The sequence below is a fragment of the Cervus elaphus genome, chromosome 8 (genome assembly GCF_910594005.1).
Source record: "Cervus elaphus chromosome 8, mCerEla1.1, whole genome shotgun sequence".
Lineage (NCBI taxonomy): Eukaryota > Metazoa > Chordata > Mammalia > Artiodactyla > Cervidae > Cervus > Cervus elaphus.
In genome coordinates, this window is record NC_057822.1 from 23,085,976 (window position 1) to 23,108,028 (window position 22,053).

Sequence of the window (22,053 nt, forward strand, 5' to 3'; positions counted from 1 at the left end):
GAGTTTGCTCAGACTCATGTCCATTGAGTCAGTGATGCCATCCAACCATCTCATCCTCTGTTGTCCCCTTCTCTTCCTGTTCTGTTCCTTCTGTTCATGGAAATGTCTTAACCTCTGAGATTTGTGGAAGAAGAAAACTAAATAATCATCAACGGTAACCAAGAACCCACAAATAGTAACAGAGCGGTTTAAACATTAGCTCAAAGAGTGTCAAATTTTGATTTAAGATGTTGAACTACAAACAATAAAAAGTATATATCTGTTTACACATGCTTTAGTCTGATCTGCGTCCCGCTTTCCCTTTTAGTTTGGGATGTGAACTTGAACTTTAGTGTAGGTACTCATGAAGGAGTCTGCCTGATGGTCTGGCTTTGTGACCCTTGTGACGTAGCAGCTCATTTAATGGCGCTTGAACAGAGAGACTGCGCGTCACCATGTCTTCATGGTGTCCATGCAGACGTGGTATGTTAGTACCTGCGTGATTGCAGACAACGGCTCACTCGGATTCGCTGAAGCTGCTGAGGGTGTTCGTGGTGAGGATGCTGGGGCGTCTGCCTCACAGAACCCTCAGAACACAGGAGGGGCCTCAAGAGCAGCTGGCGTGAGGACCCTCCACGTGGACTGTCTCCAGTTTCTCTTCATAGGTCGGCTTCATTCTTCCCCCTTTGTTAACATACAGAATTCTCCAGTCCAAACTGCAAAACGTGTGGCCAGAAACAGTCGTGCCAGCTCCTGGAGAGGTACGGGTCTGTTTCTCTCTCCTGGTTTCTGATTTCCCCGGGAGGGAACTGACTAATCTCTTCTCTGATCTGACCAGTGGTGATCAGAGGTGGGACAATGTAGAGGAAAATCCTGGATTCAACTTGGCAAAGGTTCCGTGGTGACCAGTCCGCCGTGGCTGGAAGAGGGGACAAATGGCAGTTCATACACTCAGGCCTGTCTCCAGGTCACACACAAAATAGCGTGATGCCCGCTGTGCTGCTCAGTCATCTTACTTACTTGGATAAATGAGGGTCAACATCTAGCCTTTCTTTATTACGGTCTCATCATTTACAATAATCTTATATAAGCCGGGCAGATTCTGACACATGCATACACCCACGTCACCACCTCCCCACGGTGACATGGCCCCGGAAGGTTCTCTCGTATCCTTTGCTGTGTTCTGTCCTTCCTCAACCTGGGAAGCAACCACTGTTCTGGTTTTTATCCTCAGAGAGCAGTTTTCCTTGTCTCGAACTTCAAACAGAATGGAAACGGAGAGTGTCAGCGCCTAGCCTTAATGTATTCTAGCTCAAGGTTGTAGACATTAATTCAGTGCTGGCGGTGAGCCAGAATCTCGTTGCCGTTGAAATACAAGAGTGGCTGTGACAGAGCTGACGGTCAGGGCCAGGAGAGAGCTGGGGCTCAGGTGAAGCAGAGCACGCCTGCGCCGGCCAGGGCGGCCAGCGTCCTGCCCTGAAGGGAAGGAGGCCCGGAGCTTCCCGGAGGCTTGGTGGTGTGCAGGAGGGGCGCTCCTCCTTGTTCTCCTGAGGGGTGAGCCAAAATACTGACCCCGGGCTGTTTGGGTCGTGTGTCCTTTGCCCGCCTGTGGGCAGGACTGCCTCACCTCCAGCGTGTGCTCTGGTGAGAGGCGAGGCCCGGGGACTGGTGTGGAAGGTTTCCTCCCAAGGCCGAGCGGGCTGGGCGCTCTCGGTGAATGAGCGGCCGTGTGGGCTCCACTCTGTATGCAGGGCTCTCCCAGTTCTCCAGAAACGCTTTCTTTCCATTTACTTCAGCTACTCTCCTCATTTGGAGAAGGCAGTGGCAACGCACTCCAGTACTCTTGCCTGGAAAATCCCATGGGCGGAGGAGCCTGGTAGGCTGCAGTCCCTGGGGTCCCTAAGATTGGGGCACTACTGAGCGGCTTTGCTTTCACTTTTCACTTTCATGCACTGGAGAAGGAAATGGCAACCCACTCCAGTGTTCTTGCCTGGAGAATCCCAGGGACGGGGGAGCCTGGTGGGCTGCCGTCTATGGGGTCGCACAGGGTCGGACACGACTGAAGCGACTTAGCAGCAGCAGCACTCTCCTCCTTTGGGTGAGATGGCCAAGACACCAAGTTTGCAGCTGGTTGGCAAGAGTCGGTAGTCCTCAGCGTTGTTTGTGTATCACTATATAATGAGCACTTTCCATGTTATTGATGTTATTCAGAATCCTGACTCCTGGTTGCTGTATAACTTACCATGTATGGAAATAACTGTAGGTAGTCAGTTGGGTTGTTGGGCTGGCCATAAAGTAAGTAAGTAAAAATAAAAGACATATTTTTCATTTTCACCAAGAACTTTATTGAACAGTGTAGTCACTTAACCAAATGAACTTTTTGGCCAGCTTGCAGGGAAGCCTGGGTTTGCTCTAGTCCATGGGGTCGCAAAGAGTCAGACATGACTGAGCGACTGAATAGCAACAATAAATATATAGAGTATGTGTGTATGTGTAGACATGTACATACTAGTATAATATACCATGTACTCTGTGTGTGTATGTGTGTGTATTTGTCTAATTTGTCCAATCGATTAATGTTATAAGGTCAATGGGAAATAGTATTGAAAATAAGAAGTTTACTTGGGTGACAGGATAAATTTATTAAAGACTACTCATTCTTTTCTTTTTTCTACAGGACTATCCGAGTATGGCTGAAAAGAGACAGCGGTCAGTACTGGCCCAGCATTTACCACACAATGGCCTGTGAGTAGCTGCACTGTTGCACCCAAGAAGAATGTCTTTGATGATTTAAATTTCAAAATGAGCTTGTTGGTTACCTAATACCTACAGTATTCTGTGTTAAAATGCAGGAAAATTCCCCTTCTCTTGCAAAAAGGAAGCTGAGTCAACTGGTTTAACTGAATCACTTGGACAAAACTTGGAGGAAAAAAAAGGAAGAGGAAAGCTGCCCACCTCCCCCATTTTCCTTTGTCTTCATTTTGCCAACTTATATTAGTAGTAATTTTCTACTTAGTAATAGCTGATACTGACACTAAAACAGGATTCTGAACACTCCTTTGCCTCATACCTGGCCTTTTGTGCTTTTTCATAAACTCTGGATACTGTTGAGAAGTTTGGTCCAAGGCATGAAACATACTAAATGGAGATTTTTTTCCCAGTAGTCAAATATGTTCTAAAAATAAACCCAAAAGATAAAACGTTTGCATTGATGTTTTAGAAGAGCCCTGAGATGCAGTGACATAAAATTGCAGTTAAATCCTGCCCTTCCTGCCAATCTAAGCTTTGTCTCCTTCACTCCCACTTTTCCATCCTTTCTTGAAAAAAGGAGGCTGGGTACCACCCAAGTCCAAGCTGGAATCGAGTCCTGCCACCCCAGTGGCCACATGGAAGGCATCATAGCTGCTGTGTCCGGGTGGTTTTGGTCCTTAATGAGGAGATTTTCCTCAGTTAAGGTTTCAGTGTTCAGAGGCCCCCCCTGGGAAAAGACACGGTTCTGGGGCAGGCTTGATGGTCTGTTACTGAAGACCATACCGAGTTCTCCAAAGAAGAGCGCGTGCCAGGGCCAAACTCTGTGGACACTGCGGCTCCGTGAAGAATTACTGCAGGGACTGTGGGGTGTGTTACAAACGCAAAGTAGCCAGTTATTCAGCAGATTCTATTCAGTCAGCTCGAGTCACCCTTCCAAGCACGGCTTGTCTTGCTAGCACTTTCTCATTTGCACATTTATTGCAGGGTACCTGCAGGATTTCGATCCTATAAACATTTGCACAAAGAATTAGTAGTTTATCAGGATTTTCCTTTGTCTTACCTTCCGCTAACAGCTTGGGCAGGCCGGTCACCTTCTCTGTCTTGATAACCATTCAATGAGAATGAAGTAGACTTTTTGGAATACTGGTGTAAAGCTAACTATTATAAAAGGACCCTTTTATATAATTATAAAATAGTTATAAAAAGCTATTATAAAAAGTATAACTTCACTGTATGTACGTAGTGTGTTAAGACCACCTGAAACCCTAGTCGTGGTCTCTTGTGCAGGCAGTAGTATCTTCTGTCCTGCATCCGCGTTTATCTGTGGATGGGTCACCTTGGTTACTCAATGTGGGAACATGAAGTGGCCATTGTCTCAGTAAATGTCCTTACAAGCCCATTTAATAAATTTACTTTGGGATTTTGAGGAAGCGGGGCAGAAATAGATGGAGCACCTTCATCCACTGAGCCTACCTTTTACTCAACCGAAAAAAAAAAAGGGCTTCTCTTAGGTGAGTAACTACTTACTTCCAATGGTCCAGTGATGGGTCTGTAGCTGGAAATAGCCACAGCAACAGTGCTGGGAGATGGTTTGTCATCCTTGTGGATGGTCTTATTAATGCTGTTGGCTGTGATTCCTCCCTCCTCCCCCTTCCCTTACACTTCAGATTTTGGCCACAGCTCAGTCTCCTTGAGACCTCAGCTGTGGAGTTCTTTAGAACAAGGAGAGTCTAAGATGGATTTTTGTACTAATGTCCAGTATTTAGTACAGTGACCCCTTGGCTTGCATTTCCCCCAGATACTTAGTTCGCTTTGTAACTGATTTCTCTCCCGGGACACCAGGGCCGAGCAGCAGCAGCACACTCTTCCTGGGCTTCTGAGTCTTGGGCACATGGCTTTGCTTTCTCCATCACCATCCCTTGCTAGCTTGGCTTAACTGTATGCTCCGGAAGTAGCTCCCAGAACTCTGTGGCTGGAAGGACCAGGAAAAAACAGGACAGAACAGGCCCAGCATCTCTGCCATGGGTGACTGACACCTTCGTGTTTGTATACATGCATGCAGCCTGTTGCTTCCAGATGGCTGGTTGTTACCTCCAGCTGGAGCAGTGTCTGCTGATGAAACTGCGGGAACACTGCCCGAAGAAAACAGAATGAACGAATGTTGAGAAATTTGCTTGTCTGTTTTAGGGTGATTTTTAAAATTAAATTCAAAACACAAGAAGAAAAGTACCACGTTGCTCTAAAAACTGCTGCAGATTCACCAGTTAACATTTTAATGGTCATCCTCAGATTTAAACTGTTCTCTGTGACGCAACAGAGGTGATCAGTAAGCGAAACCTTAGAGTATCGCTGTTCGTGGACCAGTTATGAATCATAACAGTACCTCACGTAACAGAAATAACTTTGAGAATCTGCTTTAGCTGAAGAAAAACCTGTCAGTTTCTGCTTCTGCTGTGTGCTCCTGCTCAGCTGCTCAGTCACGTCTGGGTCTTTGCAACCCCACGGACCATGGCTTGTAGCCTGCGCGGCTCCTCTGTCCATGGGATTCTCCAGGCAAGATGACTGGAGTGGGTGGCTGTTTCCTCCTCCAGGAGGTCTTCCCGACCCAGGGATCAAGCCTGTGTCTCTCATGTCTCCTGCTTTGGCAGGTGGGTTCTTTACCACCAGCACCACCTGCAAAGCCCATCTACTATGTGTCTCATGCATTTTTCTTGGTACTATTTTACCAAATCATCACAACAGCTATTATAAGAAAGATGATATTTTCATCATTGAGTAGACAAGGAACCTGAGGCCAGAGGTTGGAATTCCAGTCCTGTGCATCCAATTCCAGAACTGGACTGCTCACCACAGTGTGGGGTTGGTCCACAGACTTCTTCTACAAGGGACCAGACATAAATATTAGACTTTGTGGGCCAGACAGTCTCTGTGGCAGCTTCTCAACTCTGCCGTTGCAGAATCAAAAGCAGTCATAAAGAATACATAGATGAATGAGCCTGGCTGTATTCCAGAAAACCCTTTGTTTATAAAACTAGAGTTTAAAGCAAACAATTTTGTACTGCAGTGACCTCTTTAAAAGGTCTCTGATTTGGAAGATGTTTTGTGTTTTTCTTTTTTATAAAACTATGTTAATATTCACATTTAAAAAAAAAGATTATCTTTTAAAAAAAACTACGTAACTAGAAGCTTCCCTTCTAGGAAAAAAGTCAGAACATTTTTATATACTAAACAAATAAACCAGGAAGGCTTGCTTTTTTTTTTTTAATGTGAGAAGTCTCTAACCTTATAAAATTACTCAGCATGTTGTAATTTTTACACAAAGGAGAGATTTTACATATTCATGTGCAGTTTGTTATAGGATTGGGCATAAAAAGAATTGAAAAGAAGCTTAAAACTAAAATATTAAGATTTAGTAACAACTGAAAAGCAAGCAAAAATGATGACAGTGAATCTTTAGAATCATCAAAGGGATTTGATTTGTTGAAGATAATTTTGTGTGTGATTATTAAAGAGCATTTTGTGTGACAATAGCATGTATCTTTGGGCTTCCCCAGTGGCTCAGGGGTAAAGAACCTGCCTGCCAATGCAGGAGATGCGGGTTTGATCTCTGGTCAGGAGAAGGAGATGGCAACTCATTCCAGTATTCTTGCCTGGGAAATCCCATGGACAAAGGAGCCTGGTGGGCTACAGTCCAGGGGGATTGCAAGAATTGGACACGACTTAGTGACTAAAACAAAGAAACATGTATCTTTGTGCTTATAATCCTTAAACAGGATCATTCTTTGTAGTTTCAAACATCAATATGGTGGATAAGGGTGTACAAACTTGTAGTCTATTCTGATTGTTAGGTGTGTAGACAATTTTAGTATCTACATTTCAACGAGATAGTTCTTGGAATGCAACTGAAATAATCTTTTTTTATAGTCTGATCATGCAGCTAACTATGTCTCTGCCTTTGAGTACAATCCAGCATTTCTTCCAGTTTTCTTCCTTTGGTGGAGAATATCCGCCATGGTATTTAAAGACCTTAGACTGTTTTCAAGTGGTAACTTCATTTATAGGATTTTTCTCTTCTACTTTTTTATAAGACATTTTATTTCAAAGTAAGCTCAAGTTTGTTTGTTTGTTTCCTGGCATTCATTTCTTTCTGTGGTCAATTAAAATTCTTAAGGTTGAAGTGAACCCGAGTATTTCTTTTTCCAAGTGTTTGATTTTCTAAATCACTTTAGTTTTGATTTTTAGCAGAAGGAAGTGATTTAAAGTTTCTCCTTTCTGAAACTCATTCTCTGGTGACGCGTTTTGGAAGAAATATAGGTGGAACCTGGAAGGGTTGTGTCTATGGGAAGAGTCAGGCTGTCCCAGTCACATGACACTGCTTTGGACAAAGAAACAAACTGGGATTGTATGAGTCACTGCAAAATGGAACTTTTTTTGACCATCGGGGGAAAAAGCAGCAACAAATAATCCCAAAGTAGCCTCCCAGTCTGCTCACATGCCTTGGAACGGGAATTGTGGTACTGGACACCTCTCTTTCCACAGATGCCCGCTACTGTTTTGCCTGTGATGGGGAAGGGAGGAGGGGGAGGATGACCCACAGAGCTTGGGTGGCAGATCACCTTCTCTAAACACTGGTCCCCACACCTTTCCAGAAACAGGTAGGAATTTCAACCAGATGAAACTTCATGCTGACTTGCTTCACCCAAAGTCATAAAAGTAACTTGGAAGGTTATTAAAGCTAAAATTTGAAACTAAAACAGCAGAAAGAAGTTTAATAACATTTTTAAAAATAAAACATCTTTGCCCTCTTTTTTTTCTTTTTTAAACCTAAGTTGTATAGCTCTTTTTAATAACGTACCTTGAACAATGACTTAACGTGCTTAGCTCTGCTCGTAACATGGTCTTTGTCTTTCTGGCAGCTCCCTGCTCTGCTATGGCTTACCATCATGATAGCAGACGGATATTTGTGGGCCAGGATAATGGAGCCGTGATGGTAGGTAGCTTCCAGAATGTATTCATTGCATTGACCTCCCCATGTTCACCATTGGACAGTTTAAATAAAGTTAACAAAGAATGCCCAGTTGTTTGGCATTAGGAAATGTTTCATTCAGTACAGATGGTAGACCCAAAAATGGATTAATTCTAGTTAATGCTAGAATTAACTAGCATTAATTAATAAATTAATAAACTCCAGATTTTCCTTGACTTATGATGAGGCTTTGTCCTGATAAACCCATTGTAAGCTGAAAATATCATAAGTTGAAAATACAATTAATACACCTAATCTACTGAATATCATAGCTTATCCTCACCCACTTTAAACATGCTCAGAACACTGACATTAGCCTATGAAGTCATCTAACACAAAACCTGTTTTATACTAAAGTATTGAGTATCTCATGTAATTTATCGAATACCGTACTGAAAGGGAAAGACAGAATGACTGTCTGAGTCCAGAATGGTTATGTGTCGATTGTTCACCCTCAGGACGCTGAGTGGGGGCTGTGGCTGCCCTTGTTCAGCATCACGAGAGAGGATCGTACGGCTTATCACCTGTCTGGGAAAAGATGAACATTCAAAACTCAAAGTACAGTTTCTGCTGAATGTGTTTTGCTTTTACACCATTGTAAAACTGAAAAATCCTAAGTTGAATCATCCTAAGTCAGGGACCAGCTGTAGCTCCATAGAGCTCTGATGATTGATGGCTGATTCTCAGGCTGACCCACAATGCACAGCCTTTGTACATTGTCATGAGTCCCATGGCAGGCCCTGTCCCTGAGCTCATGAAGGAGGAGACTGGGGCAAGGAGGACGTGGGGGAGATCACGCACACGTGTGTGTGTGTGTATGTGTGTGTATGACAGGAGGGAGAAGAAGAACAAGATCAGGGACTAGTCATTCAGCCAACAACTCGTGTAACTCTTTGAGGCAGTGCTTCTCAAACCATCTTTGGTGAAGAACCAGACATTTAAATTTTCAATTTGTTAGAGATTGGTGTTTTTGTAAGTCTAATTGTATGTGTGTGTATGCATATATTTCATTAAGATGTAATTCGTATACCATAAAATTCACCAAAGTGTGCAATTCACTGGTTTTGTAGTATAGTTAGAAGATTGAAAGTGAAAGTGTAGTCACTCAGTCGTGTCCGACTTTGCGACTCCATGGACTGTAGCCTGCCAGGCTCCCCTGTTCACGGGATTCCCCAGGCAAGAATACTGGAGTGGACTGCCATTGCCTTCTCCAGGGGATCTTCCCGACCCAGGGATGGAATTGGATCTCCCTCATTGCAGGCAGATTTTTTACTGTCAGAGCCACAAGGTGTGTGTGCATATATTTCATTGAGATACACTTCATATACCATAAAATTCACCAGCTTAACGAGTGCGGTTCAGTGGTTTTATAGTATAGTTTCAAGATTATACAACCGTTAATAGTCTAGATTATTTTTATCAGTGCCTCCCACCCCCAAATATAAATCAATATCCTTTACCATCACTCTGCATTACCCCTTCCTTCAGTTCCTAGCAGTCAGTAATATACTTTCTGAGTTCGTTCTAAACATTTTATGTAAATGGAATCATAAAATGTATAACCTTTTATATTTGGCTTCTTTCACTTAGCATCATATTTTCAAGGTTCATCTATGTTGCAGCTTGAATTAATACTTCAGTCCTTTTTATGGTGAAATAATATTCTGTTATATGCCATACTTTGTTTATCCATTCATTAGTTGATAGGTAGTTGGGTTATTTCTACCTTTTGGCTATTATGAATAGTGTTGCTATGAACAGTCACATAAAAGTTTGTGTGTGAACCCGAGTTTTCCATTTTATTGGGTATACACATCTAGGAATGGAATTGTGAGTCATACGGTAACTCTGTGTTTAATTTTTTACAGAACTGCCAAACTGTTTTCCAAAGTTGCTATACCATTTTACATTCCCACTGGCAATCTATAAAGATTCTGAATTTTTACATATTTACCAACACTTATTATTTTCTGGTTTTATTGCCTAGTCAGTGTGAAGTGGTATCCATCTTATCTCATCTGTTGGCATATAATTGTTCATAGCAGCCTTTTTAGTCCTTCTTATTTCTGTAAGATTTAATAGTCCCCTTTTCATTCCTGAGTTTAGTAGTTTGAGTTGCTTCTCTTTTTTTTTTTTTTTTCACCACTCTTGCTACATGTTTGTCAATTTTGTTAGGTGTTTTTTTGTTTTTTTGTTTTCAAAAAACCAGTTTTCATTCATTCTCTGTTGATTTGTTTACTCTATTATTTTTCTATTCTCTGATAATGTGTTTCAGCTCTTATTTTTCCTTCGGTTTGCTTTGAGTTTAGTTTGCTGGATTGATAATTTGAATATTACATTATTGAGTGAGAAAATTTGTAAGGATCCATGGTGGCTCAGATGGTAATCTGCCTGCAATGCCGGAGACCCAGGTTTGACCCCTGGGTCGGGAAGATCCCCTGGAGAAGGGAATGGCAACCCACCCCAGTATTTTTGCCTGGAGAATTCTGTGGACAGAGACTACAGTCCGTGGGGTCGCAAAGAGTTGGACATGACTGGATGACTTTCACTTTTAACTTTATCTGCTTGAATGTCATGACGATGTTAAATTGCTGGAAAGTTTTCTGAACACTTATTCCCTATTTTTCTGCTTCTTTAATCAGGACCAGTGGTCCGCAGACCTCATTTTGAGTAGCACTGTTTTACGGAACTGGGATTGGTAGCAAAAAGTAAGATTTAGCTAGTGGGGTTCCATCACAGGTCAAGTGAAGAATGCACAGACCGGCACCTGGACTCACCTGGCCGGAGAGAGTGGCAGGGGCAGCCTGCAACTGTGCTAAGCCCTGGAGGGTGGCAAGGAGTTAACAGGAGAGGAGGAGGACTTCCAGACACAGAGGACTGTATGAGCAAAGACAGAGGGGTTTGCAAGGTCAGAGTGTGTGCAGAGAACAAGAATGAAGCGGCTTGGCAGCATGAAACATGTAAGACTGAAGAGGTGGCTGGAGCAGGGCAGAGAGAGCCTTGCGTTCAGATTTTACTCAGCACTGGGCATCCTGCAGAATGCTAATTAAGAAGGAAGGAGACATGGGCCCTGCTCCCAGGGGTCTTTTGGACTAGTAAGAAGGACAGGTAATACACAAGTCAGTGTCGCATTGCAGGTTGTGTTGGGTGCGGTGGAGAAATGAACAGGAGTGGGAAGGAGAGGGTGCAGAGAGGTGTGTGGCTCCACGCCCAGCAGACGGGATCGGCAGGAAGGAGGGCTGCTCCAATGCTGTGAGGTCCCGCCGAGGCCTGAAGGGCAGGCAGGAGACAGCCAGGCAGAGCAGGTTTTCTAGGAGTGAAGGCATGTGTGGAGGCGCGAGGCAGGAGGTGTCTGTGGGTCTGAGGACTTGCAGGACGTCCTCTTGGCTGGCTGGTGCTGAGTGACAGGGCAGCGCTAGGGTGATGGGCCAGGTGGGCTGAGGGTAGGTCATTCAAGGCCTTGTGGGTCTGGGTGAGGTTTTCAGTTTTGTACACCCATGGGAAGCTCTTCCAGGGTTTGCAGGAGAAGAATGGTATCATTTAATTTACAAAGATCCCCCTGGCTGCTCAGTGGGGAACGGATTGAAGGGCAACAAGAGTGGAGGTGGGAGGGTGGTCCAGTGGTTAGTACTCAGCCTTTTCATTGCTGAGGGCCTGGGTTCTTCCTTCTCTGGCTGGTTAGGGAACCAAGGTCCTGCAAGCCATGCAGTGCAGCTAAAAAAAAAAACCAGCCTACTCTCTAACACTGTATACAAAAATAAACTCAAAATGGATCGAAGACCTAAATGCAAGTATAAGGCCAGACACTATAAAACTCTTAGAGGAAAACATAGGCAGAACGTTCTTTGACATGAATTGCATTCAATATCTTTTGTGATCCACCTCCTAGAGTAAAGAAAATAAAAGCAAAAATAAACACATGGGACCTAATTAAACTTAAAAGATTCTCAAAGCAAAGGAAACCATAAAACAAAAAGCCCACAGAATGGGAGAAATTTGCAAATGAAGCGACTGACAAGGGATTAATCTTCAAAATATATGAAAACTTGTGCGACTCTGTGTTAAAAAAAACCAAAAACCCAATCAGAAAATGGCCAGAAGATCTAAATAGATATTACTGCAAAGAAGACATATAGATGGCCAAGAGGCACATGAAAAGATGCTCAGCATCAATAATTATTAGAGAAATACATATCAAAACTATAATGAGATATCACCTCACAATGGCCATCATCAAAAAATATATAAACAATAAATGCTGAAAAGGGTGTGAAGAAAAGGGAACCCTTCTACAGTGTTAATGGGAATATAAATTGGTACAACCATTATGGAAAACAGTATGGCAGTTCATTAAAAAACTAAAAGTAGAACCACCATGTGATCTAGCAATCCCTCTCCCGGGCATATATCCAGAGAAAACTCTAACTGGAAAAGATACATATACCCCAATGTTCATTGCAGCACTGTATACAATAGAAGCAACCTAACTGTCCATTGAAAGATGAATGGATAAAGAAGATGGAATATTACTCAGCCATAAAAGAATGAAATAATGCCATTTGCAGCAACATGGATGGACCTAGCGATTATCATACAAAGTAAACCAGATGGAGAAAGACAAATATATGATGTCACTTACATGTACATGGTAAAACATGGTACAAATGAATCTATTTATAAGACAGAAATAGAGTCACAGATGTAGAAAACAGATTTTGTTGTTAGCAGAGGGGGATCTAGAGGGGAGAAATAAATTGAGACATTGGGATTGATAATATACACACTTTTATATGTAAAATAGGTAAATAATAATATACCGTATAGCACCGGGAACTCTACTCAATACTCTGTAGTGACCTATAATGGAAAGGAATCTACAAAGAGTGGATTATGTGTGTGTGCCTGTTCATCTGTGTTGTACAGCGCAGACTAACACATGTTATAAATCAGTTATATTGCCACAAAAATTTTAAAAATCGAGGCGGAAATATCAGTTCTTGTCGCTGTCTGGGTGAGAAGGTTGTGGCAGTGATGATGGACAGAAGCAGATGTCTTGAGCTGCAGCTATGGCAGGTCGGCTGCAGCGGTGGGGAGAGGAGCAAGTCAGGTGACAGCTGGGTTTTTGGCTTGAGTGTCTGGTGGATGGTACTATCATTTATTAAGAGATGGCGTGGGGGTGTGTGGGGAGAGGGCGTTTAGAGTGAAAGGATAGTGAGGGATCCGTGGTACAGTTAAGATACCAGGGAGACACCATTCATGGGTGATGCGAAATGGGCCAAGGGGTGGGAGGACCAGCCAGGACAGTGTGGTCGTGGAACCTGGAGGGGCAGTAAGTTTCCGGTGGGGCAGAGAGAGGATGAGATCAAGACAGGAACATGGCCTTGGGGATGGCAATTAGCAGCTGGTGGTTGCAGGGAGAGCCGTTGCCATGCAGTGGGCTGGTGCCCTGGGGTGCAGCGGATTGAAGAGTGACTAGGGTGAGGAGCTAGAAAGCCTGAGTGTGGAGTGTGGGCTGATCTATAGGGAAGGTTTTGGCTGGGATGGGGTGGGGGGGGGCAAAGAAAGTTTTAGCATTGTTAAGAGGGTTTTGTGTTCACTTGTTTTGCTTTTTAAATTAGAAGAAGTCTTGAGTGTGTTTACGAGCCAGGGAGGAAGGAGCTAGGCGCTCTGCATAAGAAGTTCACTGGACAATAGGTGGCGAGAACGGAGGGCGGGGTGGGGGATCTGCATGGTTGGGGGTTGATGCCCACCAGTTTTGGGCTGCTGTAAATCCGTTGTGTGATAATAAATGCCAGTGGTCTTGTTTTTCTCCTGAAGATTTTAATCGGAATATGGTGATGTGCATACACATAATAAGAGGCCAGGAGTGCAGGCCTCAAATAGCATCTCCAGGAATGGCAGTGGCCATGGATTTCTTTCTCTAGGGACCCTTCTTGTGGCTCCTGGTTCAAGGGTACTGTACTGCCATTATAGGATGGCATATAAAACCCTTACAGCTCTTCGGCGGAAAGGGGCGTGTAAGTCCAATTGAGCATTAGTATCGAACTGTTGATTTCCCCCCATCAGAGATTGTGGTGGTGGTTTAGCCGCTAAGTCATGTCTGACTCTTGTGACCCCTTGGACTATAGCCTGCCAGTCGCCTCTGTCCATGGGATTCTCCAGGCAAGAATACTGGAGTGGGTTGCCATTTCTTTCTCTAGGGGATCTTGAACCTGAATCTCCTACATTGTGGGTGGATTCTTTACCGACTGAGTTATGAGTCCCAACAGAGATTAGTATATATAAAATGCCAATACATTTTTGTACTTTGTAGAACCAAGATGAAGGACAAGAAATCAGTATTCCTTTGTGGGTTTTTTTCATCCTGACCAATCAACAATTCATAATGTCCATATTATCTAGACAGTTAAGAGCTTACCAATTTAGCACTGATCAATAGAATTTTTAAGTAGTGCATTTTCTTTAGAGTTTTATCTTAGTCTTATGCCTGAGGCTCATTTTTTTCATTAAGAAGCACATACTTTTAATTTTTTCCTAGTTATAAAGTATTACACAGTCCATAAAAACTTTGGAAGATAAAAAAGGAAAACCACCACAATCTTTACATTTCTTTTTGTGTGTGTGTGTGTGTGTGTGTGTGTGTGTGTTAAATATATGTAATGTGCCCCTTCTGTTGCTTCAGATACCCAGTGCCTTATTTTCACTGGTGCTGAGAACTCTGTTAGTAATGGGTCTTTGTATATCACTTTTCTTTGGATGTATCATCCTGAGAAACTTTTAGTGACACCAAGAGAGCAAAGTTAGCAAGATGCCTCCTTTGCAATTAGAGGGAAAGGAAGTGTAGAGCACTCATTTGTGGAGGAAGAATTAGACAAAAATTCTGTGGTGGTCAGCAGCACTTTCTTTACTTGTCTGGTTCTAAAAGAAATAGTGTCATAAGGACGGGACCAGGAAGCAATTTCCTACTGCTCTTATGGAGCCAGTCTTGAGTCATAAGGCTGGTGATGGCCAGTTTTAGGTTTTACATTCTTTTGGAAGATAAGTTCCCATTGTTTTTAAAACTATAACTGTTCTCTTATTGCATGTTTTTACTTTTAGGAATTTCACGTTTCTGAAGACTTTAATAAAATGAACTTTATCAAGACCTACCCAGGTAATTATAATACACACACTCATTTGCACACATATACACGTAGATACACACAACAAGCTAGAATACCGTGTCTTATGATCAAAATTAGGTTTTCACATTAACTTTTTAAAAGGTTGGTTACCCCAGTTACATAAGAGGCTGTTACCTCTTCAGAGTTATTTACACATCCTTTTCCTGCTTATTAACATCTGAAATTTTATATACTGTTCCACTGGGTGCATGTGTCAGATTTAGTTTAATCATTCCTCTATTTTTGAAAGTGTGTACTGCTCCCATTTTTTGATAACACAAACTAAAATATATGATGGTATGTACATATGTATGTGTGTTTACATATACCTGTGTGTATTTCATATATATATGTGTAAAAGTAATTTCATATATATATGTGTGTGTGTGTCCTTGGTGGTTACTGACTCAGATCCTGTAACTCTGATTACTTTAAGATAGATTACTAAAAGTAGAATATGTGGGTGAAACATTAAAACTTTTTTTTAATACTCTAGATTTATTTTGCAAAACTCCAGCAATAGTGTAAATATTTTAATGAGTTAATGAGTAGTGATTGAAAGTGCCTGTTCATTAAGTCTTCATTGCTCTTTTTAAATGCTTATTGCCAGTTTGATAGTCAAAATAGTTCTGTTTTAAAATTATTTAAATGTGATTTGATGTTGACCGTTTGTCATGTTTTATGAATTCACGACTTTGCCCACATTCCCAGGGGTTTGTAGTGTTTTCTGGTTAGTTTATAAGAAACAGTCCCTCTGTTTTTCTGAAGCAGCCTGTACAGCTGAGAGTAAGGTCAGATGTGTCTCTGTCTAGCTTCTGACTTCATTCATCAGACTGGGCATTTATTAAACATCAGCTGTATGCAGGACCCTGCTCCACATAAAGTAGAGTCACTGCCCTGATATGGCTTAATATTGACCTGGAGATACAAATATTCCAGAAGTTAGGTAATAGAATACCTTCCTCATTCTCAGCTATTACTTTGGAATGTGGAACTTTACAAATGCTTCATCTTAGAAATGATGAAAAGTTAATTTCAGAAAATCTCAGTTGCCGTTTTCATGATGCCAGTGTTCTCTGAAGAGTCAAAGCACTAAAGGTACAGACAGTAGAAAACAAACAAACCTGTTCTGTTAAGAAAAGACTACTGATTTCCACGTGAAACTCACTGATAGTTGTTTGATGGTTGTTTTTTTTTAATCTGTCCTCTGATATTATTTGAATCCCTCTTGAGCATTATCCTTTTAACGATTTGTAGCTTCTGATGGTCTCCTCCCTTGCAGGGAGGCAGAGGGCAGGGCCTCGGAGAGCCTGCCCATTAGATCATGGGTTGGGGGTTGGGGAGATTCTCTGTCGCCTGTTCAGAGTACAGACTCTCTGGGGTGGGCCTGTCCAGCCTGTGAGTCTGCAGGCTGACAGGGTGGAGAAGGGGAGCTCCAGTTCCCACCCACTGAGACTGGCTTCCCGGGTCGTGTTTCTTCTCTGTCCCCACAGCTCATCAGAACCGGGTGACGGCGATCATCTTCGGCCTGGCCACCGAGTGGGTGATCAGCACTGGCCACGACAAGTGCGTCAGCTGGATGTGCACCCGCAGCGGGAACATGCTCGGGAGGCACTTCTTCTCTTCCTGGGCCTCGTGTCTGCAGTATCCTTCCCGGTCTCAGGAGCCAGCTCTGCATCTGATCCTAAGTTGCTCATCGAGATCTAAAGGCTGAATGATTCCTACGTATTTCACATAAAATCGAAGGATTTCTGTCTCTCCTTTCTTGGGTATAAAATCGGTTTATTGGGACTTGATGGTTAAGACTTGACCTCCCAGTGCGGAGTGTGTGGGTTCAATCCCCGGTCGGGGAACTAAAATCCCGCATGCCTCTTGGCCAGAAAATCCAAAACAGAAAACAGAAAAACTATGGTAACATATTCAGTAAGGACTTGTGGTCCACATTAAAACAAACAAATGAAATACTTTTTAAAATGGTTTATTAAAAGTAATAAATGAATTGCTGTTCTCCGCTGGGGTGTGCTATAGGTGTTTTAATACAGAAATCTCAGAAAATCTAAACCTCGTTAATGCAGAGCCCTCCCTTCACTCCTTTGCTTTTTGAAGTGAAAGAAAAGACTTTTTGTTGTGTAAAGAGGGGAAGAAAGGAATGAATCTTCTAGTAGTGGGTTATTTGCAGACCTGGCAAGAGAATACAAGAATTTGTGACCCTGGAATTCATAAAAGGGCTACAAGGAAGTTTTGTCGTTTTCTTGTGTGTGTTTGAGGAGGGTTCATAATCCTTATATGACTCTGAAATTCTGCGGCTCTGTTGGATTTGTTTCATGTAGAACGCGCTCTTGCATCACGAGTGTATCTTAGTGCTGGCAAGGTCAAGGCTGTCAGCCGCAGGCAAACACCCCATGGTATTTTCTCTTTCCGTGTTGGACATCTGGTGTAGTGAAATTCTTTCTTCCATTGAGAGCCTTTATAACAATGTTCGGTACAAATGAATGTACAGCATGAGATACTTAAAATAGTACCATACACTTTAGAATCAAACAAGGGAAGACTACTCAGATGTATCATGTGCTATATAAGCTTTTCTGTTATGTGTTAGGCTTTCGTATGGATTGATAGAAAATAGGACAGAATCACATCACTGTGGCCCAGCCTGTGGTCTTCCTTTTGATCCATGTTTTGAAATTAAAACAGTAATTACCTTATTGTGTGTAGACACCTGATTTGCCACAAACTGCTATGGCCATAGAGTAACCGAGTGTTAATAATAAGTTGTTACCAATAGTTAATGTATTTTTAAATTTTAAATTTACTACCATCCCAAATGACTGCCTTTTGGATGGCTAAACTCTTCACAGCAATTTAAAGTAAACCATCCTCTTCACTTAAATCTGAATCATCTAGGCCCCCCAGAAGATGAGTTCACATCATTTGCTGTCAGTTTTACATTATTTCCAGAGATAATTTCATAAAAAGCATTTTTCTTCAGTTCTTTTTGACTGTTTTCATTATTATTTTACCTTTTAAAACTTTACTATAATATGATTACTTATTTTTATGTCTCTCTCTCTCTCTCTCTGTCAGCTCTTTTATCTTTTTTGTTGCCAATTCCTAGGATATCAGTTGAAATAATAACAGGTACTCAGTGAATGCTTGTTGAATGAATGAATATTAATTTTCCTGATAATTCTCGGTTAAAGCATTTTTTTCTTTGATGTTTCCATGCTGTATGATTTTCAGTGGAGTGTTTCTTTTCTCATAGTTTTAGGTTTGTGCTTACCCTTTATAGAATGTACATTTTCTGCTTTATAACTTGGAGACAGATTGTTTTATACATCCTTGACTGCTTCTCCACAGATATGACTTTGATACTCAGTATGCGTTTGTCGGCGATTACTCTGGACAGATCACCCTGCTGAAACTTGAACAGAGCACCTGTTCAGTTATTACCACCCTTAAAGGACATGAAGGTAGGCTGTGTGATCACCGCTGTTTTTCACCTAATGTGTGTGCATGTGTGCCTGCTCAGTCACTTCAGTGTCCGACTCTTTGCAACCCTATGGACTGTAGCCCTCGAGGCTCCTCTGTCCATGGGGATTCTCCAGGCAAGAAGACTGGAGTGGGTTGCCATGCCCTCCTCCAGGGGATTTTCTTGATGCAGGGATCGAACCCAAGTCTCTTAGGTCTCCTGCATTGGCAGGTGGTTTCTTTACCACTAGCGTCACCTGGGAAGCCCTTTTCACCTAATATGGGCATCCAGATCTAGCTTTCGGCTCTGTGGTTTCATGATTGATTAGCTCCCTAAGATCTTGTCAGGTTTCAGTTTGACTGGCCAGATATGGGACTTCAGTCCCAGAAGATCTTAAAGAGTGAAAACTCAGTGAAGGCAAGGTATAGGGTTAGGTTTCATGTTGTTCAGATCCCTTCTAGATTTGTAATACTTGTGTGACATTACTTTCTGTTCTGTTTCCCTTTTTTAATTAAATTACTTTCAGAAGACCTTTTTAAAATTTCGTATAAATGGTAGGATCTTTGGAAGAAGGTTGTTGTTACCGTTTTAAATTTGTCACTTTCTAGGACATTGAACAGGATGCAGTAGGTCAGTCAGTACAGTTGGAAGACGTGTATGAGCTGGTTTGTTCTTTATTTGGGAAACATCCAGTGCAGAGGGACTGAGGGAAAAGAATGACTGGGCGGAATTCTATTATTTCTGTAGCATAGTGAGTTGGCAGGGTTTCCTGGAAAGGCTTTAAAGCTCAATTGACTGTATTTCATAACAGATTAGAAGCTTTGAGACCATCTGGTTCAGATTGAAGAATTAGGGGTTTGTTGAAGGAATTAATGATGGATTGATGTATGAAAATAGTGTTTTTAAGTATAGCAAGTTTAAATGTCCTCTATAGGTAATTTATTTAGATAAGTCTGAGTCTGTGACCTTGTAGAGGAAAAGGGGGAGGGAAGGACAGTAAGTTTGAGTAGATAAATCTAAAGGCAGGAAAACACAGGCCCTCAGAAACCACTTTCTGTTTATGACTCATGGTCTCATGATCCCAGGCTCTTAAGTGTTCTCTGGGTTGCTCAGGACGGAATGAGTTCTGATAACTGCTCAGCAGGGTTCATGTAGAAAGAGCTGGCTTGTCTGCTCTTAGGCTCTAGCTGAAAAACATGGGTCATAAGATCAAACAGGGCTAGGGTTTCTGCAGAATTGATCCCTGAAGCCAGTTTTGCACAGTACTTCTTTTTTCCCTTTGGTTAAGCTTCTGTGAGAAACTAGTCTCTTGTGGGTTGCTTTTGAATATGGCTTTACCAGTTTTCTATACACCCACCAAAAGTACTGTTAGCTTGTATGACTGGTTTAATTGGTTTATTAATTTTTTCTAGGCAAACAGAAATTAGTAGAACAATGAAGAGATCTGTTGAAAGAGAAATCTGTTAAAAGAAAGATTTTTCCCAAGGGTATCAAATTTAGTAAGTTTAGTCAGTACAGAATGTGAAACGTAGGATTTGGATTTTTACCTATATTCTCTGTCATAATCGTGTGGTACAATTTCACATTTTTTTTCTTTCCTCTAAGACGCTTAATTTCCTTAAACAGAGGCATCCTGGAATAGGACACCCACAAAGTCCCAGGGACCTGGAATAATCCAGCCTTTTATCTTAGAAAACCCCTGAAACCTTCATTGCCTTTGCTCTTTAGATACTGGTAGCGTTTTCCCCCCCTCCTTCAAAAGCTTTTTCTGAACTAACCCTCATGTACAGCTATTTTATAATTTTTGGTATAGAGGAGGAAAATCTTTTAAACACCTTTGTGTTCAGAGTAGTCTGATGTATAACGACTGAAAAGCCTCATCTTGTAGCTTGGGTAGGGGTTGTGCGGTGTCTCCTCCGTGACTCATGATAAAGTGTTAGACGCCCTTTTGTACGACGAAGGTGCATTTTTACATCCAGACTCGCTGGTCCTGGTTCAGCCTTCTGTTGTCAGTTGTGCATGTGCCAGCGGAAAGTTCCAGCTAACCTCCCTCTCTCACCCCTAGGGAGCATCGCCTGCCTCTGGTGGGACCCTGTTCAACGGTTACTCTTCTCAGGAGCGTCCGACAACAGCGTCATCATGTGGGACATCGGGGGCAGGAAGGGCCGCACGCTCCTGCTCCAGGGCCACCAGTGCGTGACTCGGGGGAGGGTGGGGAGTGGGATCAAGCTGGGGAGAGGCGTGAGTACTCTGAGACCCCTGTCTCCAAATCGCATCCTTTCAGCTGTCCATGTGATCGGGCTCTCTCCCACCTTTCTCTGTCAAGAAGTCACCCCAGTGAGATGTCTGCTTCAGGCAGACTTGGGCGTATGACACTTAAGCCAGTCTCATTAGCGAATTTCATTAAGGAATAATGTCTGGATTGACCCAGTCCTGCTTCGCCTAAGCTATGGCGTTTTAATGCTCAGGTTTTTGCCATCTAGTCTTGAGGAGGAACCCGTTCCTCCTCGTTGGGTAGGCTTGTCTGTTGCTTGGCCACGAGCAGAGTCAAGTTGAAAAGCAGCCGAGGAGAGGAAAGCTTGTCCCCACAAATCTACAAGTCAGGAGGTTGTTTCCTGGGGCGTCCAGAGGAGGAGGCAGACAAGCATGCAGGAGCAGGGCAGATTCCCTTACCCTGTCAGAGTGTGTGTGTGCGCGTGCGTGCGCACCTGTGTGCACACCAGTAATCTCCATCGTCTTCAATTGCTTGTTCTTATGGATTATGTAAGTAAGGGAGTTACACCTCCTTTAAGAGGTAATACCTCTTAAGTTCTGAACACCTACTTGTTCAGAAGCAATCTTGTGCACCTGGAAAGAAATGATAGTGGTTGGTCCAGAAGACTATGGTTACCACCTCCTCTCTGCCCTGCAGTTCTTAATGACGGATTTGAAGGTAGTAGCGTTTATTTCATAGTAACTGTTATTCTGTATAATACATTATAGAATGCCTGGTAAAGTATATACAGGGATCCAGATGACCATACCAAATAGTTAGCGATAAAATGCAGATTCCAGCGAGGGGAGACGTTGGAGCCTGCGTGAAGATGGTGCGTGTGTTCCTGGTTTGAGACAGTGACTGCTGTCTGTTTGCAGTGACAAGGTGCAGGCGCTGTGCTACCTTCAGCTCACGAGGCAGCTGGTCTCCTGCTCCTCGGATGGTGGAATTGCAGTGTGGAACATGGACGTCAGCAGAGAAGAGGTGAGAGAGGGCGAGGCAGGGTTGACCCGGGGAGGTCCCACAACCCGCCTCTTGGTTTTCCACCCTTTGGCTGGAGATGCAGGCGGTCCCAGCCCCTCACCGCTGTGCTTACTGGTTATTGTCCAGCGAGGTCCTGCGTGTCAGTCACTGTGTCCCCCACTCACTGAAGAGTTTCCACAGGGACACGCAGTACACACGTGGGGCATTTAGGCTGATTTTCACAGGGAAGTTCACGGAGAGGATGCTAGAGACGGTCCAGCCGATCCAGGGAGTGGACTGCAGGCAGGAGCTCTAGGGTGCTGCTCCACACCTGTCATGGGACCCCCGAGACACTCACCAGGGACATAGCTCATCTGGGAAAATATTTCCCCATTCTCTGTTTTTATTTTCCATGAGTTCTGTCTCACTGAGTCCGTGTCACTCTAGT

General features: G+C 43.0%; 1 protein-coding gene across 1 annotated transcript in view; it reads left to right on the forward strand.

The window, feature by feature from the left end:
• WDFY1 (WD repeat and FYVE domain containing 1) overlaps nucleotides 1-22,053 on the forward strand; it is a 51,774-nt gene that overhangs the window by 17,260 nt on the left and 12,461 nt on the right. The window contains exons 2-8 of the mRNA XM_043909873.1: nucleotides 2,657-2,724; nucleotides 7,647-7,720; nucleotides 14,855-14,909; nucleotides 16,413-16,563; nucleotides 18,277-18,389; nucleotides 20,454-20,580; nucleotides 21,521-21,626. Coding sequence (XP_043765808.1) covers nucleotides 2,657-2,724; nucleotides 7,647-7,720; nucleotides 14,855-14,909; nucleotides 16,413-16,563; nucleotides 18,277-18,389; nucleotides 20,454-20,580; nucleotides 21,521-21,626 — 694 coding nt within the window. The remainder of the gene's footprint in view (nucleotides 1-2,656; nucleotides 2,725-7,646; nucleotides 7,721-14,854; nucleotides 14,910-16,412; nucleotides 16,564-18,276; nucleotides 18,390-20,453; nucleotides 20,581-21,520; nucleotides 21,627-22,053) is intronic.